At 46.1% G+C, this 20,006-nt stretch overlaps 1 protein-coding gene across 1 annotated transcript; it reads left to right on the forward strand.

Annotated features, from left to right (window-relative positions):
• The first annotated feature begins 1,351 nt into the window (after nt 1–1,351).
• Nucleotides 1,352–19,637, forward strand: LOC136526022 (uncharacterized). The gene is made up of 2 exons (XM_066518816.1): nt 1,352–2,157; nt 19,469–19,637. The coding sequence occupies exons 1-2, from the start codon at nt 1,352–1,354 to the stop codon at nt 19,635–19,637; spliced, it is 975 nt and encodes a 324-aa protein (XP_066374913.1).
• Nucleotides 19,638–20,006: the final 369 nt, after the last annotated feature.

A 20,006-nucleotide genomic window follows, 5' to 3' on the forward strand; every position in this document is an offset into this window, starting at 1 on the left:
AGATCAATTCAGGCGGCGGCTGGAGCGAGGCGAGAGCTTTGCTTCAATTTTAAGCATTGCAGTCGAAGAAGACCGAGGGCACCATGCAAGGGACCGAGAGAATCCCTGCAGCAGCCCAGCCAAGTTCCCGGAACGCATGAACGTGATACGAGAAGTGAGTGTTACGATATTTTCATAAACTGTGAAACGAAGGGGCTATACAGCTTCAACTTGTTCCTTCAAGTACTGGAATGCGTACTAAATCTGAATTAAATGCGTAGGAAATGTGGGCTTCGTTCAGCTTATCTTATAATCTAGTTTATTTTTTTATTCGGAACAGTGTTTTTCTCTCACAAACATTCAGTCGGAACAGTATTTTTCAGGTAATTTTAGCCAAGCGAACAGAGCCGTGGTAGTTGGTCCATGCAGGATAGAGTCGTTTTGGAGTGTGCCGAGTTCAACTCCCTGCGCGTCTTTTTTTTTTTACTAAACCCTAAAGCACATTCCAGGGTCCAAGCCGCACCCATCAGCATCCTGAGAAGCCGCTGCTGCCCACGCACGGGCACGCCGACGCCGCCCATCGCCCCATCCTGAGAAGCCGATTCCTACTGCGAAACTGTGACGACATCAAATTGATGCGGCGGCGTACGGCGGCCTCCCGCAGCGCTGCGGGACAGTGGGGTTCGCCGTTCGCGGGCTCGGCGTTTGGGCAGCCAAAGCGGCAAGCGACGAGCCAGCGACCGCGAGCGATGGCGAATCACGTTCCATAGGCTGTCCGTATGACATCCCGCCATGTTCTCATTCCGCATGTCCCGGTACGTGGGTCCCAGGCTGCTAAGCAGCATCCTCATGTTTCTATGTTCCATTGTCCGGCCCGGTTTTAGTACCTAGTCGTCTCAAAATAAATCTCCTATAACTAAAAAAAAAATATAGATATTTATTTAGTACGATATTTGTTTTGGTTTATCCATCTATCCACAACTACGATCCCACGACATTATAATTACTTATTGATCGTGTCATTCTTCTTGATTGAATATTACCTGTCATGCGATAGATAAATCACGACAAAATAGGAAGTATAAAATTATTGTGCTATCCATATACACATTTCATGTTTGCATGCACCAGCATACATGGCAACGAGCAAAAGAAAAGAGAATTAACAAAGAAGGAAAGGGAATTAAGACAAAAGGAACCTCTTTGCATTTCTAATAATCTTGCCAAATTTGCCTACATTTAATTACTTCCCCTCTTTGCATTTGCAAAAGGGACAACTTTTTCCTCCTTTCATTTGGTTTCACGCTCACGTGTTCCATCGTCCTCGCTTGCTGTTTCTTGCGTGAACCATAGTTAATGTCATCTATCTTTCATGGCTCAGCCTCTCAATTCCAAGAGAAGGTCCCTACCTCTCCCTGACTGGAGATCTGGCCTGCCAGAGGATCTCTTCGAGTCCATCGGGCAGCATCTCGCGTCAGGCCACGATGCGGCATCCTTCCGATCCGCTTGCTCCCCATGGCGCGCTGCCGTCCCATTCGCGACCTTCGGGCCGCTCCTGCTGCTCCCGTTCGACCTCGACTCGGACCGCGTCGGCTTCTACTGTGTCCTGGAGAAGAAGGTCTTGTCCAAGATGCTGCCCGACGTGCGCGGCAAGGCGGCGTGCGGCTCCTTGTGTGGGTGGCTGGCGCTCATGGACGAGGCGACGTTCATGACACTGCTGAATCCATTCGCCGGTGCCCGTGCCCCCCGCGTTGAGCTCCTGCCAGCAGGCGAACACGTTGCAGCAGCGTCCTCATCGGAACGCATGTCTAGGGTCCACGACCGGTGGGTCCTCCATCCCACCAACGGCTACGGGGACGCAGATGCCGCAGGCAGAGCCATCAAGCTAGAAGGCACGAGAGACATGTTCTTCCGTGAGATCGTGCACTCGGCGTCGCCTGACGCCGCCGGCCACGAGTTCGTGGCCATGGGCATGCTTGGGTGCTCCATGGAGGTCGCGTTCTGCCGGGTTAGAGTCGACAACGCATGGACGCTGCTCGACACCAAACTAGAGTTCTCTGTGGGGTCCATCGTCCACTACCAAGACAAGTTCTTGGCGATCGACTGCACTGGAGAAATCTTCGTCTGCAGCAGCAATGCCACCGGCGCTACTCCAACCGCGACGCTGCTGCCATTGCTGTCGCCACCTGCGGGGCTCTGCCACCGCAGCTACCTAGAATCAAACAGTGAGCTGCACATTGTGGGTGCCATAGTGAGCACGTTCCACGAGACATAGAGCTTCACCTACAACAGCGTGATCTACAAGTGCAACCTCCACGACCGTACGCCGGAGTGGTCCAGGGTGAGGGACATTGGTGATCAGACACTGTTCGTGTCTAAACATTTCAATGAAAGCTTCAGTGGAACAAGTGTACCAAGTACAAGAAGAACAAAATCTACATGTCTGAGCCATTATATGGGGATCCATACGACTTGGTCCATCGACTGAAGATCGTTGATATTGCTACCGATGCATCTGAAGTGAAGCCCGTCCAGAAAAATATGCAGGGTTCCGAGGCTCTAGGTTGGATTCGACCCAATCTCTGAAAGCTCTAGAGTTTGTGAGCCTGCAACGCCGCGCACTCCGTGATTGTGTTAAATTCATAAACTTTGCTTTTTAGAGTAAATATCACTTTAACGTTGGTATTTAATTTAACAGTATTATTATCTTATCATGCGATCCATGTGTTTTTAGTATAAATTGTTAGTTATCCTGTAGCAACGCACGACCACGCTACCTAGTACGAATCTTAAGCACACATCTTACTCCATTCCCGTAACATAAGATCTTATAGATCTAGGCACGGGAATTAAAAAAAAGTATAATACACAGAAAAAAGGTGAGACATAGAAAGAAGTAGAGATACTGATGTATTAGAAAAGAGAAATGTGTATTAGGAAAAAAAGTTATATTGCAAAGTGAGAAGGTCAAGCATTTTAGAACAAATTTTGAATCATATAAGATCTTCTATTATGGGATGGAAGGAGTTATCAAATATAAAAAATACTAATGTTCAGAATACCAAATAAATATAATTAGATTAATCAGGCAATGCATTTTTACAGCAAATCTATTTGGAGATACAAATGTTTGGTAATTTTTTTTATAAATCCAGTTAAATTTGAAGTTTGTTGACTCCATAAAATGCGAGATGTCTATTTATTTTGGTACAGAGGCAGTACTTGAGCAATTCCAACAATGGCCCCTAAAACATATGGCCTTTACTTTGAGATTTGAAGGCTGCATCACTTTTAGGGTCTTATTTTCTAGGTTTGACTCCAACAATAGCCTCCAAATTAGGGCATATATTTCCTATTTTCCCTCTTTTGTCACTATCTTTGTGCATTTTGTCTATTTCCCTTGGAGCTCGGGGAGGCACTAGAGGCAACTACAGTAGAGGACACATATCAGTGGAGGCGTGGGAGGCTAGCTATGGGTGGTCGAGAGGAGGGAAGCTAGTAGGACGATCGACAGATAGAGGAAGGTTGTGTTGGTGGAGCTAGGACGAGCGAGGCTGAGCTAGGATTGCCGGGTGGAGGGTGCACTAGGAGAGGGGACTGTTGAAAGCCCTAGTTTAGTTTTGGATAATTGATGAGACCTATTTGGACTAACCTTATGCTCTAAGTGTAGATTTGAGATAGGTTGGTTCAACCCAAGTGATGGAGTTAAGTGGCACTCATGGATGGAGATGGCCACATGAAATGATGTCCATGGTGATGGTTTCAATATGTGATGATGATCAAGCTCCAGATTTGGAAAAGAGGAAAGAGAAAAACAAAATGGGCTAAAAGCAAAGGTATATTTGATAGGGTCATTTTGTTTTGGTGATCAAGACACTATAGAGAGTGTGACCACTTTTAGGATAGATGGTCATACTATTAAGAGGGAAGCTCTTATCAGACAACTCGATCATCTAGTGCCACTAGGTGTTGAAATACTTGCATTGCATTTTAGGCCTAGTGCACAATCGGTGAGGAGTGATTAACCTTTGAAAAATAATTGTGAAAATACTAACACACTTGCACGTGATAATGAAACACTTGGGGGTGTTGGCACATTTGCAAAGGAATCAAAGGAGGCGAAGTAGGGGATGAGGTGTTGCCTCCGTGGGCACTGTCACCCCTTGTCCGGTGCATCGCCACCCATAGGGCGGTGACCGGCTAGGCGAGGCAGAGAGGGAGAAGTTGGGTGTGTTGGCATTTCTTAGAGTCACTACCAAGTTTGGAGATAAAATCCATCCCTATCAATGGCACTAGAAATGCCTGTTGGCATTTCTTAGCACGATCACTGAGGTTAAGTAAACCTTAGCGGCACCGCCAAGAAACACCAACTACGAGTTCTTAACGATTACATAAACAATATCCGCAAGCGCACGGATCAATCATTATAGCATTTCACCCGGAAGTATTCAGGGTATCGTTATTTATATTTTTCCAAAGGAAGGCATGGTGTGAAGAGTCTAGCATGGATATGAACAAGATTACATGCTTGCATAGTGAACCACAGTTTACGACAAGGGTAAAAATGGTATTTTTAGGATAGTGGATACACATCTGGGCCAACCTCAAGGATAAAAGAGAAACAAAGAATAAATGGATATTTTTAAGTGAGCAGGCTTGTTCTAATATAGCTGTGCAAAGAACAGTTGATGATCATACAAATTACATGGTTAGAGCTAGACCTAAGTGTAAGATGGGTCGGGAGGCCATCGAGTACTGGTCTGCCAGCAACCTCATGTGATAGTTTATACTCCTACACCCTATCCGAATGTGGGGGATTATGAAGGACGGACATGGCTATCACCACCTACCACCTACCCCTCAACCGTGGAGTAGGAAATGCATTCACCTATCCCTATGTACCCGGGCACCACGTCCAATTACACATAAACTACCCACATCCCCCCAGGACTCCAACCCTACGGATTGACAAGCATAGACATGGGCACACTCAAAGGCACGATGAACCACCACCTCAACTTAGCTCTATTTCTAGTCATATAAGTCATATGAATGATTAAGCATAAAGTTCTACATGTTAAGCTCATAACATAGAAACTATATGTTAGTTCATATGTCACGATTATAACATGAAGACTATACTCTAATTCAATAGCACAACTATATTGATAATATGAGAGCAAGACTTTGGAAGATTTCTTCATATTATTTGTACCAAAGATCCTTTCTTCCAAGGAGTCAAGCTATCCTTGATAGCTCTTGCTAGCTCCAAAATACTAATAAAAGTAAAAGAGTACAAGGTGTGGTGTGAGGTGTAGAACCCAAATGAGGTGTGTGTTGAAGGTAAGCTCCATCCATCTATTTATACTAGAGTGAGGTCGGTTTGGCGCTAATAAAATAGGGGACTAGCCTAAACCGCCATAGCATGCCTCCATGCAACCGCCAGAGTGAGGTGGGGCCGAACGGGCTTGGGGACGGTGTGGCCACACCCCTGGGCTGGCCTGCTTGCCACCGCCTTACTCTGGTAGGCTCCTGACTAGGCCTAGATAGCTTCCATGTTGGTGCTCGGCCTAGGTTTGGCGTGTAGGTGGTCTTTCTCCTTTTATTTCATTGTGTATTTCTACTTTACGCTTTCCGCATTGCGCCTTTTGTTTTGTTTTCCACTTGTATTCAAATGTATGTCCTGCAAAATATGATTCTTCCAATACAAATGGAACTATGTCAATAGTAAATGCATATGTGTCAAAAGTTTGTCTATTTCTCCTGTTTTGGGTATTATTTGGCGGTCGGATATGGTTGTTAAGGACCCCCAACAAATCCCCTAAGCTTAACCTTTGCTTGTCCCAAGCAAATAGCTACTATGCCGAATATATTTCATAAGTGCGATGCCTATAACAAAGTATTCTTCCGCAATTTAAATAAGTTAGCATTTTTATCCACCCTTTACCTTGACCCCTGTGGGGTGTATAGCTTTTTCAAATTCTTGGGCGGTTGCAAGATAGAACAGTTATAACAGAATTACCAATCTTTCATTCTTCGATCAACCGTCTATCTGGAGGTTTTATGAGTTTCGCAAAATAAATATAAGTTTCTCAAATGATTCGCTTGATCGCTCAATGTGTATAAACCTCACCAAGACATTTCATATTTGCCTTCTTTTCATCCTACCACTAAAGGTTTTTTGGTGGAGTTTTGGGAAGGTATGAAATTGAGGCATACTTGCATCACATATTTTGCTAAGTCAAAAACCGGACCTCAAGGAGATGCAAGCCATACACTTTGATCAAGACATGCTAGTGTGTGGAATTTTTATAATGTTCCTAATTCTAAAATATTTTTGTACTCCTTTGAATTATGAATCTCTCTCTTTTTGGATGAATGCCTTTTATTTGAAAGTATGGGCTATCTTATTTCTTTCTTTTCTTTTTCTTTTCTTCATGCTCTTTGGCATGCATTTTTTTCTCTCTCATGCCCTTTTGGCATGGAAATTTTCTTTTCTCTTTGTTTGTCCCTTTTTAGCATAGCCCATACTTTTTTTGGTATATGAAAACTTTAGAGAAAGAGAGACTCATGATAAACGAATGGAGTAATTATTTTGGTGGACGGAATAAGCATGTTTTAGCGTAACACTCAGTATAAGAGTTAGCATTTTATTTGTGGGTGTACGTGTGTCTTTATCATAGGTGCATGATGAGAATCTTAACAAGGGTCACAAACAATTTGACAAAGCTCAATGCAATAACAAGTAGCATATGACTAAGATTTTGTATTTGAATATTTTGTCATATGGCCTTAGTAGGTATTCATAATCATTGAGAAACTTTTCATTTTAGCATTTTTGAAATTAAAAACTCCGGATGTCTAATTTCTCTTAGAACAAAATCATAGCAAATTCTATTAGTACCATATCATGACTTGCAACAACTTAGAAAAGGAGCATGCATTTGTATCCCTCAAGTTTTCAAGTTTTTAGAATGAGATATTTTCAGCCAACAAACTTAAACCTTGGAGAATACTAAGTTACAATCTAGGCACAGATGAATTATAGATAGAGCAACTATTTATCATTTCAACTTAGTAGAAACTAAACATTCTTAAAACACATATAAAGAGTGAAATTCATATTTTTATTGTTTTTATCATATTTTATTTTTTTGTATTTTTTTTGATTTTTTAAATGCTAATAAATAAATAAATGTAAAAAACAAAAGATACAAGTTACCTCTACGGAGGCGCTCCCCCAAGCTAGCACGAGGCCTATGGTTTGGGATTGAATCACATGGACCGCTAATAGGCTACATGTGCGTCGTGTTGTTTCTTCAGCAGCGCGTTCATTTACGCCATTTGTTGCTGCTGCTGAAGCTGCCATTGGGTCGTATCCTGCACGTGAGTGTTAAGCTTATTTTGTATTTCACCTATGCAGATTTCTAATCCTCCGAGGCAGGTGTTGACATCTTCCCATCCCTGACGGTCTGAAACAGACTGTCATGAGTGGTGGTAGCCCCTCAGAGTCAGAGTAGTGACCCTATCTCCATGCCGCATCGTCAGCCTCTTGCCACCCCGATCCTCTAGCTTGATGTTGTTGCATAGTGTGATCCCAACCGGGGTGGTACGTGGGTGTGAACCCATGTACTTGCCCAGTCGTGAACCGCCCTACACGGAATGCCTGCGGTATAGCTGGTGAAGGTGTCGGTTGTGGCTATTGAAGCTGCTTGCTTCGTTTCTTGCCCTGCTCCTTGCCATCCTGCCAGAAACAGAACTACTGTGTGCTTCCTCTTGTTCGATAAGAGAGAAGGTTAGCTCCAAGGACTTATACAAATGAAGTTCTAGATTAGGTAATATAATTTCGTTTGTATACCCCAGGAAGAAATATACAAGGTCTCCTGTAGCATTATTTTTCAGATGATGCCCTTGCATCAAGTAATGCTCATTAATAATGATGCTTGGAGTAGAGATGTATGCCACATCTTGTCCATCCAATGCACCAATACTAGTGGCAATACCTATTACAAGGGATGTGCATGACATAGATGTAGAGGCCTTGAATAAATCTAACCAATGTTCAAAAATTTCTTTCATGGGAGCAACTTTAATCTTTTTAAGCATGTCGCAGCCATAGAGAAAATGACGGAAGGCCTCCGGATCAATGAGTCTAGAGACGTTGGTGTCGTCCCACCAATCTTGTTCATTGGGGGTGTCTTTGGCATTGTCATGGTTTGTCAGTCCCTGCAGCTGGCATTCCTCCATGGGAGGTTCGGTGGGTTCCATAGCAGCCTACGAAAGTGTCTCACCACGGGTTGCCATTGTGCACCCCGATCTTGTCGAGGATTGGGGGGGCGTCACGGTGAGGTATAGGTATCTGATCTGATGCATAGTCAAGATGCGTGGTTTTGCTGATGTGAAAAATGCATACGACCTCACCTTCTCATCCATCTTTGATGAAAAGATGAGCATAACACTTTAGGTATACCATGAGGACATCTGTTCTAATGTCCACAACCTCCTCCAGTCCGACGACGAAAGCATAGATTTGGAGGGACTACTCTCCTTCTTCGGTTGGCTCGGGTTCCTGAAGGCACAGGTCCCCGAACTGATCGGTGATGAAATCGAGCTTGCTGAAGGTGATCCTCTTGCCTAGCTGCTCCTACTCTGGTTCATTGCTGATGTTGAAGATGACTCCCATCTAAAACACAAAATTGGTATGAACACGAAAGGCCCCTACCTGGCGCACCAACTGTCACATTGTTTTGCTCCAGCAGTATCTAGCAATGTTATCGCATAGACAGAATCAGATGGTAGCACACAAGACAAAGATTTATCCTGGTTCGGGCATGGTACATGCTAACCCCTACTCAAGTGGTGCGGTGGCTCTTGTATTCATATGCTCAATTACAGGGGCTGTTGCTCCTAGCTACGAGGTAGATAGAATTGGTGGAAGATTGGATCCTGAGCCCGAGGTCCCTACCCTCCTTTATATAGGTAGGAGAGATAGGGTTACGGAGAGGGCGATCGAGCTAATAGATTGTTTCCTAGTTTGTTACAATAGATTGATCCTTGCTATCGTCCAGATACGCCCACCATGGTTTGCCTTGATCTCCACATTGGTTGATCGCGTCAGCCCTTGCAGGCCTCCCCTTTGATGTCTGCTGGGCCGATAGCTTGGTGGTAGTCATATATACGGGCGGTGTAGGTACCCCTAGCCTATATCTCTAACACATTTCTTAGCACCATCACTAAGGTTTAGTAAACCATAGCGACGCCGCCAAGAAACACCAACTATGATAGTTCTTAACGATTACAAAAACAATATCCACAAGCGCACGGATCTATCGTTGTAGCATTTCACCTAGAAGTATTTAGTGTATCGTTATTTATATTTTCCCAAAGGAAGGCATGGTGTGAAGAGTCTAGCTTGGATATGAACAAGATTACATGCTTGCATAGTGAACCACAGTTTATGACAGGGGTAAAAATGGTATTTTTAGGATAGTGGACACACATCTGGGCTAACCTCAAGGATAAAAGAGAAACAAAGAATAAATGAATATTCATAAGTAGAGTAGGCTTGTTCTAATATAGCCATGCAAAGAACAGTTGATGATCATACAAATTACATGGTTAGAGCTAGACCTAAATGTAAGATGGGTTGGGAGGCCACCGAGTACTGGTCTGCCAGCAACCTCATGTGACAATTTAGACTCCTACACCCTACTTGAATATGGGGGATTACGAAGGACGGATAGGGCTATCACTACCTGCCGCCTACCCCTCAACCATGGAGTAGGAAATGCATTCACCTATCCCTATGTACCCGGGCACCATGCTCAATTAGACATAAACTACCCACATTGCCTCGGGACTTTGACCCTATGGATTGACAAGCATCAGACATGGGCACACCCGAAGGCACGATGAACTGCCACCTCAACTTAGCTCTACTTCTAATCATATAAGTCATATGAATGATTAAGCATAAAGTTCTACATGTTAAGCTCATAACATAGAAACTATATGTTCGTTCACATGTCATGATTATAACAAGGAGACTATAATCTAATTCAATAGAACAACTACATTGATAATTTGAGAGCAAGACTTTGGAAGATTTGTTCATAGTATTCGTACAAAGATCCTTTCATACAAGGAGCCAAGCTCTACTTGATAGCTCTTGCTAGCTCCAAAATACTACTAAAAATAAAAAGAGAGTACAAGGTGTGGTGTGAGGTGTAGAGCCCAAATGAGGTGTGTGTTGAAGGAAAGATCCACCTGATGAGGACATCACTCCTTCGGATATACCCACTGATCCTCCAACCATCATGCAAGGTCCAATGACCCAAGCTCGAATGCGTCAACTCAATTTATAGGTGAGCTCATTCTTAAGCGATCCTTTTCATACTTTTGAGAATAGACTACTACCTAATGATGTTATCTTGCTTAGGAACATTGGAGAGGGTCATGAGGGACTTAGAGGAAGAGGTGGAGGCATTGATGACCAGCAAGGACGTTCAACAGAAACCGGAGGCCCGGTCCAACATGATTTCGAGTCTGCCTCGGCCTATAGGACCAGTCTGTCTTAAACTGGTCACCCAAGATGTATCCGGACTCTGTTTTCGACGATCCACATATGGTTGAAAAGCTAATTTGATAAGGAAGCCAATACAAGTGGTCTCACATCAAAATGCCTCTAGAAGCAACAGGAATCGTCGAAACAAGTCAGCATCCAGAATCTACCAGGGTGCTGCGACATCGTCTTTTGGTCCGATGGATCGTGTATCATGTTTGGGCCCATTAGGGGGCGTGTCTAGGGTAGGTGATGACCCTAAGACCTTTATAAATGCACACCGCTGCTGTCATTAGGTTTTGGGTTTTGCTTAGATTAATCTGTCAAGAACAGTTTCGTCGATCATCGATTTGTGAGACCCCAACTTTGTGAGATTAATCATTTATCTGCAATTTGGTTGCTTTCTTTCTTGTTCTTGCTTGTGTTCTTCATTGCGTAGATAGAGATTAGTCTTCTTGGTGAGGTCAACCAGGTTCGTGTCTCGGTTGATAACCAGAGGAGTTGTGGTGCTAAGATTGCACGGTTCGATCTAAAGCCGGATCGGTGTGTCATTCTCCGCCACAATGATAGTTATCACTACCTGACGGAAGATCGGGATTACCATTCCCATTAAGTGGTAATCAAAGCTAAGGTATACCGTCATGTTCACATTTATCCCCTAGTTTTGAGTGTTTTGCATTCGTCCCATCGTCTAGTGCCATACTTATTTTTTTCCTGTCCTAGAACCTTCCGCGCAGTAGCCTTTGCTTATTTCTGTTTCAGAGTCTGTCGTGTTGAGTTTGTGTCCTGGTCAAGGTCTTATTGCTGGTTAGGTCGTGTTAGAGTCCAGTTCATGTGTTTTCCCTATCGTTTCCATCAAATCCTTGCTACCATGACCAATTTTGCGCTTATTATTCCTGTTTTGTCTTCTAATTCGGAGCCAACTCTAAAAACTGGTCTAGTTTTCGCATACGAACTCGTATTTCGACGTTCCATATATCAAAATCGATCAGAATTTTTTTTGGATCCATCCATCCCCCGCAATATTAGGGTCAAAAAATTTTAATTTGGTCAAAAACTAGTCACAAGATCCTCTTTTCGTGGTCACAAGCTTTTTATCGATTTTGAGCACATCTTCCAAAATTTCCACACGCCACGTCTATCACTTGTTTAAGCTCATATTTTCTGTGGTTACTTCTTTTGTGCTCCTAAGTGAAGGAAAAATATCAAAAAAATAAAAAGAAAAAGTCAAAATTTCTCACAAAAACAACGATAGCCCAAAAAATAGAAAAAAGAGAGGGGCAAAAGAGGAACAATATCTTGAGGAGCACATAGAGAAGGCCAAAGTGAGCTGTGTTAGCGTGTGCTGTCTTGTTCCTTGTTTGTGTTGCTACTGCTATCCACCATACTTGTTTTTCACACACATGTCACCTTGCTATCCACCATACTTATTTGTCACACACCTAGTACTTGAAGCATTTTAGACCAGCAACGAGAACAAGTACTTTGGACTATAATTCAACATTACTTTCTATTACTAACTTGTGTGCTAGATATACATATTATTCTTTGTGTGCCTTCCAAGCTCCACAAACTCTTCAGATTAGTACAAAAAAATGCCCTTGCAATCTCGGTACCACTGCCTCATAGGTATCACGAACTAGCCGCTGGTTGTACCGTCCACTGCTTGTGTTGGTAAGAACTTTGTAAGAACTTAGTAAGACACTTCCACTTGCTATGAAAAGTGACACCACTGCAACTGCAACCACGTAGTCATTTGGTAGGGATAACTTTCACCGTTTGTTCTTGTTTTTATGTTTACAATGGTAGGAGGTAATCAGACTGGAGATAACAGTCCTAAGGGTTTCAACGAGTGTGTCAGCCAAGAGCAACTACAAGCTGTTGTGGAGGATGCCCAAAAAAGGATGAATGAGGCCATCAGGAAGGTTGTCACTGATGCACTCATTGAACTCAACATTGGCAACAACATGGAGAGATTGGACAAACGAATTTCCACGCTAACCGACAAGGTTACTGAGTTGGAAACCTTTGTGGCAGGCAATAATGACGTCTCTGACAGCAACACCGATGGTCTCTTGCCAAAAGACATGGTGCATGATGCCAGTGGGAACATAGATCGATCAGCCTTCCGACAAGCAAGATTACGACGACGTCTTCACTGCAACACGATAGGTATGGGTGGTGTCCACCACCATCAAGGTAATAATCACCGTGTGCCCGATGATCATTATGCTAAGATTAAGTTCATAATACCATCTTTTTCGGGTCATTATGATGCTGAAGGATATCTTGATTGGGAGATAATAGTAGAACAAAAGTTTAGCGCCCACCTTGTACCTGAGCATCATAGAGTTCGACAAGCTACTAGTGAGTTTAAGGATTTTGCCATTATTTGGTAGAATGGGCTAACTGCATAGGATGCTTTACCTGGTTCGTGGGAAGAACTTAAGGTAGCTATACGTGATCATTTTGTACCTCCTTCTTATCATAGAGACTTGCGTAAGAAATTGATGCATTTAGAACAAGGAGATAAATCTATACATGATTACTATGGTGAGCTCCAAAAGGGATTGATGCGTTGTAGTGTTGTTGAGGGGAACAAATATTCCATTTGTTGTTTTTATTCGGGTTTGAGGCGCGAGATTCAGGACATTGTTGATTATAAAGAATTTAACATTGTCAACCAGTTGTTTCAGTTTGCTATGCTTGCAGAAAAGGAATTGCAGGGGCGTGAACAGCAGAGCAAGAGCAAGGTCAGCACCACATACACGCCACACTCGGCACCATCTTCAGGGCTGACCAAGCCAACCACTTTTTGGGTGCCTCCACCAGCGAGCAAGGGACCAACAACCTCTGGAGTTACCGCTACACCTAAGGCACCTCCCACACGACCTTCAGATTTAGGTAAAAATTCTTTGCAGGTGCCTACCAAGAGTGCCTCATTCGTTGCATCGACGGGATGCACTTCGGGCATTTAGTGCCACCGCTGCCTTGGCATTGGCCATGTGCAGAAGGACTGCCCAAGTCAGCGGGCATATATCGCTACAGAAGATGGTTACATCAGCACCTCTGACATTGAGGATGAAGAAGACCAAGATGCAGATGAGGAGGATGGTGAAGTCCTTGGTGATGAGGCCATGGCGGCCTATAGGAGCATCATTGTACAGCGGGTGCTTAGCCACAAGTGTAGCAACCTGAGAAGCTACAACGCCATAACTTGTTCTAGATTTACTTTGTCATCAGCAATCGTCGAGCACGTGTCATTATTGATGGAGGTAGCTGCAATAATTTGGTGAGTTCTGATTTGGTCAAGAAGCTTGGCTTGACCACACGCCCACACCCACGTCCATACCATATTCAGTGGCTAACTGATTCTAGAAAAGCAAAGGTAACACAAACTTGCAGAGTTTCATTTTCCATTGGTTCTTATGCTGATTCTGTTGATTGTGATTTGGTACCTATGCAAGGCTGTTCACTCTTGTTGGGTCATCCTTGGGAACATGATAATGATGCTACACACCATGGTAGAAGTAATAAATACACCTTTGAGCATAAAGGAAAGAAAATTACTTTAGTACCTTTGACCCCTGCTCAAATTGTACAAGCTGATAGAGAACGCGCTGCTAGTTTGAATGATGTTCAATATGAAAATCAGCAAGTTGCTAATTCTATTCTCCCACCTAAAAATGATAAGTCTACATCTATTTCTAAGGCTGAGGGGATTAAATTAAAGGGTGGTGTTATGCTTGCAACAAAATGTGACTTTGCTAAAATTTTTGATGATGATATTTTCTATGCTTTGGTATGCAAACGAGCTATGTTTTCGCTTGATGATATTGTTAGCTCGGTGCCTCCTGCTGTCACTAACCTTTTGCAGGAGTATGGGGACATTTTTCCAGCTAAGATACCCCCGGGGCTGCCATCTATGAGTGGGATAGAGCATCAAATCGATTTGATTCTGGGAGCAACCTTGCCCAACCGTGCTGCCTATCAAACCAATCCCGAGGAGACTAAGGAAATTCAGCGACAAGTCCAAGACCTTTTGGACCATGGGTATGTACATGAAAGCTTTAGTCCTTGTGCCGTTCCTGTACTTTTGGTTCCTAAGAAAGATGGAACTTGGCGTATGTGTGTTGATTGTAGAGCCATCAATAATATTACTATTCGGTATCATCATCCTATTCCTAGGCTAGATGACATGCTTGATGAGTTGTGTGGTTCTATAATTTTCACCAAGATTGACTTGCGAAGTGGCTACCATCAAATTAGAATGAACTTGGAGATGAATGGAAAACTACGTTTAAAACCAAATTTGGGTTGTATGAGTGGTTAGTAATGCCTTTTGGTTTGACAAATGCACCTACCACTTTCATGCGCTTAATGAATGAGGTTTTAAGAGCTTTTATTGGTTGTTTTGTGGTAGTTTACTTTGATGATATATTGATTTACAGCAAGTCTTTTGATGAACATATGGACCACTTACGTGCTGTTTTTAATGCTTTACGTGATGCACGTTTATTTGAGAACCTTGAGAGGTGCATCTTTTGCATGGATCGAGTTTCTTTTCTTGGCTATGTTGTAACTCCATAGGGAGTTGAGGTGGACGAGATGAAAATTGAAGCCATAAAGAGCTGGGTGGTCCCCCAAACTGTCACACAGGTGAGGAGTTTTCTTAGTCTTGCAGGATTCTACCGCCGCTTTGTCAAAGATTTCAGCACCATTGCTGCTCCATTGCATGAGTTGACGAAGAAAGGGGTGGTGTTTCATTGGGAAAAAGCACATGAGGAGTCCTTTGACACTTTGAAGGACAAGCTCACACACGCACCATTGCTACAACTTCTAAATTTTAGTAAGTCTTTTGAGCTAGAATGTGATGCTAGAGAAGTTGGCATTGGGGGTGTTTTGATGCAAGATGGTAAACCCATTGCTTACTTTAGTGAAAAATTGCATGGTCCTGTTCTTAATTATTCCACGTATGATAAGGAATTGTATGCACTTGTCCGTTCTTTAGAGACGTGGCATCATTATTTATGGCCTAAAGAATTTGTTATTCATTCTAATCATGAATCACTTAAGTATCTATCAGTGTTTTGGACCAACGGGCCCTCAACCAACTAGTAAAAATGTACTGCATGCCCCTAATCCTGGATGATGATGCAAAGAGACACAAGGTTTATACTGGTTTGGGCAATAGGTGCCCTACGTCCAGTCTGGGAGAACAATCTTGTATTCCTTGCACCGAGGTGCTCGTAGTAGGGGGTTACAAGTAGGGCGAGAGAGGGAGCTAGTCCTAGGTCTCTGCGTGGAGTGGTGTGGATCGTTTGAGATGTTGATCTCAGGCGGTGGGGAAGCGTGCGTGTTACAGAGTGTCGAGCCTATGTTCGTCTGCCTTGTGAACCTGTCTATGCCTGGGTGTGTGTGAGCGTGAGAGTAAGTCTGTCCTCCTATACGAGTTCATCTATCTCGTGCGCTCGGGTCCCCTAGAAACGGCCCCGATCCCTCCCTTTTATAGTTGAAGGAGGGATAGGGGTGATACATGTGTTAGCTACATGGTGTTGTGCGAACAGAGGTGGCATGTCCAAGCCCTATAGCCTATTACTATGGTGGCATGGTTGATGGAGTGGTCCTGCCCTTGAAGTGCTGGAGCAACGCACTGGTCACATCCGATCCTGTGCGATGTGGGAGCTCCAGTGATAGCTTGACGCAGGGCCTATCATGCGATGTGCTGGTTGCTGTGCGTTGACTGTGTGAAGAGTCGAGGCTCAGTTGGTGCCGAGGCCAAGCCATCGTGGGGGGGGGGGGGGGGGGGCTCGGTGGGCACGAATCCTGAGGTTGCCGAGACCCTGAAGTAGACCGCCGAGGCATGGAGGGAGCAGTTGGTCCTATACACTGATTCTGAGGCTATAGTAACCCGGACTTGACTCCGCACACTGCATTGTTCCTAGAGCAGGGGTTAGGTAGCACAGCACAGTATGGGCGCTGGTCGTGGGCACAGCACCGAGCACAGCGGCCGGTAACCCCTACTCTATCCCATCCTGGATGGCATGGCTTTGATGTGATTAGCGTCTCGTCGGCCACTCCACTGTGTCGAGCCGTCGTTCGGCTGATATCACGGGTGCGGTTGAACACGCCGGTCGGACGTGACATCTTGTCCGAGAAGTTGGTCGAGGCGGAGGCGACGAGGTTGTTTTGCTGAGCCAGCCTTGAGTGAGGCGAAGAATTGGCATCTCGTCCGAGGCTGTACGCGTAGGGCCTCGGTCGAGACGAAGAATCGGTAGATCGTCCGAGGCCCCGAGCGAGGTGGAGATTCAGTAGGCCGTCTGAGGCTTCTCGTGCAAGGCCTCTAGCGAGGCGGAGAGTAGGTGGCCTTAGACATGGCCAGGGTTTAGCCAATAGTTGTCTCTTGGCTTTGTTTTTGATGGGGTCTAAGCGATTTTTTGATTGTTGCTTAGGGGACCCCTTCTCGTGGTACCCGACAGTAGCCCCCGAGCCTTAGGGAGAGTGCGAGCGCTCTCCTTGAGGTTTTGATGAGACTCGGCTCATAGCAGCTCCTGGTGGGATGGTGTTTTGTACTCGAAGCCTTGGTGGGTGCGCGCGAGCGCACTCGCCGGGTGTAGCCCCTGAGGCCCTAGGGGAGTGGATTTATTCCCCCAGGGGCTTTTCTTACGTCGTGCGAGGGGTTAATTGCATTTTCTAAGCCCATGAGTGCGGGTTCAGGTTGCTGGGCCTTGGATCGGTTGTAGGAAGAGCCCCCTAGCCTCTACATGGAGCGAGAGGTCCATCAGGGGTTCCCCTGGCTTTTTGTATGACCCTCACGCATCCTTTTCATTTGGAAGGAGGGGTGGAGGACGCCACGCTACCCTTGGTGGGCGTGAGCAGTGACACCTCTAGTGAGCTGTTATCGGGTAAGTCCGAGTGGTGGCCCATGCCCCATTCGATAGGGGTCATCTAGCAGTCCAGAGACGCACTCCAAGAGTACCAGAGGGCTTCTCTAGTGGGTGCTGGGGCTGTTCGATGGGCCCCGGTGGCTCGGTGCCTCCCTATGGTGGGATCCCATTCGGAGACCTCCCTGCCAGTCTCGAACATGACTTAGGGTGTCCCAAGTGATTATTTGCTTAGGCCTTAGCCATACGTGGGCTCGCCCATAGTTGTCCCTGACTCTACTGCCCTGGGGCAGATATCAAAACCCTCGGGGGCCTAGCCTTCAAACCCCTAGACCGTAATGGGCTCGATGCCCTTTATCGCGTTTTTCCAAGCCTTTGAGTGCGAGCTTGGGTCGCTTGTCTTCGTCCTAGGTGCAGGAAGAGCCCCCGAGCCTCCGCACAGAGCGAGAGGACGGTCAGGGGTTCCCCTAGCTTTTTGTGCGACGCTCGCGCATCCTTTTTGTTCAGACGGAGGGGTTGTTTGCTGAGCCCCCTCGAGTGTGAGCCTAGGTTGCTGGGTCTCAGCAAGGTTGCAGGAAGAGCCCCCTAGCCTCTGCATAGAGCGAGAGGGCCGTCAGGGGTTCCCCTAGCTTTTTGTGTGACCCTCGTGCATCCTTTTCGTTTGGAAGGAGGGGTTGTTTGCCGAGCCCCCTCGAGTGCGAGCCTAGGTCGCTGGGTCTCGGCAAGGTTGCAGGAAGAGCCCCGTAGCCTCTGCATGGAGCGAGAGGGCCATCAGGGGTTCCCCTGGCTTTTTGTATGACCCTTGCACATCCTTTTTGTTAGGAAGGAGGGGTTGTTTGCCGAGCCCCCTCGAGTGTGAGCCTAGGTCGCTGGGTCTCGGCAAGGTTGCAGGAAGAGCCCCCTGGCCTCTGCATGGAGCGAGAGGGCCATTAGGGGTTCCCCTAGCTTTTTGTATGACCCTCGCGCATCCTTTTTGTTTAGAAGGAGGGGTGGAATATGCCAGGCTACCCTCAGTGGGCGTGAGCGGTGACACTTCCGATGAGCTATTATCGGGTAAGTCCGAGTGGAGGCCCATGCCCTGTTCGATAGGGGTCAGCTAGCGGTCTAGAGACACACTCCAAAAGTACCAGAGGGCTTCTCTAGTGGGTGCTGGGGCTGTTCGATGGGCCTCGGTGGCTCAATGCCTCCCTACGGTGGGATCCCATTCGGAGACTTCCCTGTTGGTCTCGAACATGACTTGGGGTGTCCCAAGCGTTTCACTTGCTTGGGCCTTGGCCCCATATGGGCTCACCCACAGTTGTCCCTGACTTTGTTGCCCTAAGGCGGCTGTCGAAACCTTTGGAGGCCTAGCCTTTGAACCCCTAGACTGTAATGGGCTCGGTGCCCGGTTCCTTCGTCTGAAAGGAATCGGGTAGGGATATTCCCCTCCCTATTGGGTTGACAATGGCAGGCACGCCCTTTGAGGCAGTTTTCTTAGGGAGGCAGAATGGCGCCTGCCACTGCTATGGTCGGACACAACATTCTGTCAGTGGATGGGACATAACTGTTCACGCAATTAATGAGGAAATGGTGGGTACGTGGGCGGTAAAATCGGATCTGGATTAACTATGCCAGATCTGAGGGAAACTTTCCTGATTTCATGGCCCACCTATTTCACCTCCCTCCTGCATAAATATGCAATGAGCCTCGCCCCTCCTCTCCTTACCTTGCCTGCATTTGCCTTTGCCGCCCTCGAGCTGTTGCTAGGAATAGAGAGCGCCAGGGAGAGGAAGAGAGAAGGGCGAGAGAGAGAGAGAGAGTGAGAGAGGCTCATCGCCATAGTCATATTCTCCATCGCATCCATGGCCAGTGCTGTTGTCATTGAGCCAGACCCTTGGGGTTAGTCCGATGTATCCATGGAGACGCTCCAGTCGCTTGTCAATGACAGCCTTCTCCGTTCGGTTACCGACCCCAACAGGCTAGAGTGGATTGCTCCGTTGGGCGAGCTGGAGCTAAGGCCACACGATGGCTGCATTGTGAGCTTCATATCCTTTCACGAGTGCAGCCTCGGCCTGTCGGCGGACCGGTTCATGCGGGCACTCCCACACTACTACGGCGTGGAGCTCCACAACTTCAACCCCAACTCCATCACGCTGGTGGCCATCTTTGTTGCCGTCTATGAGTGGTATCTAGGGATTGCTCCCCATTGGGAGCTATGGCTCCACCTCTTCTAGGCGGGGCATACCACCAAGCCGACGGGCGCATCGGGCATGAGGAAGGTGGTGAGGGCCGGCGGCTGCACTTTCCAAGTGCGCTAGGACCGTCATCACCTTTACATCCTAGCCTAGATCAACCAATCACCACTGGTACACTAGCTGGTTTTATCTCCGTAATGACGATAGCGGACTTCCCCCCTACACCGAGTGGATCGTGGAGAGCGGTCTAGAGAAGTGGAAGTATGGCGTCTCGAAGGAGGATTAGCCCAAGCTACATCCGCTCCTAGAGGGGCTAGAGAGGCTATGGAGCCACTGCCTTATGGTAGCTATGGTCATGGCTGCCTTCCACCGCTGGAGGGTGCTGCCGCTGATGGCTCAGTGACGGCG

The sequence above is a fragment of the Miscanthus floridulus genome, chromosome 19 (assembly GCF_019320115.1).
Source record: "Miscanthus floridulus cultivar M001 chromosome 19, ASM1932011v1, whole genome shotgun sequence".
Taxonomy (NCBI): Eukaryota; Viridiplantae; Streptophyta; class Magnoliopsida; order Poales; family Poaceae; genus Miscanthus; species Miscanthus floridulus.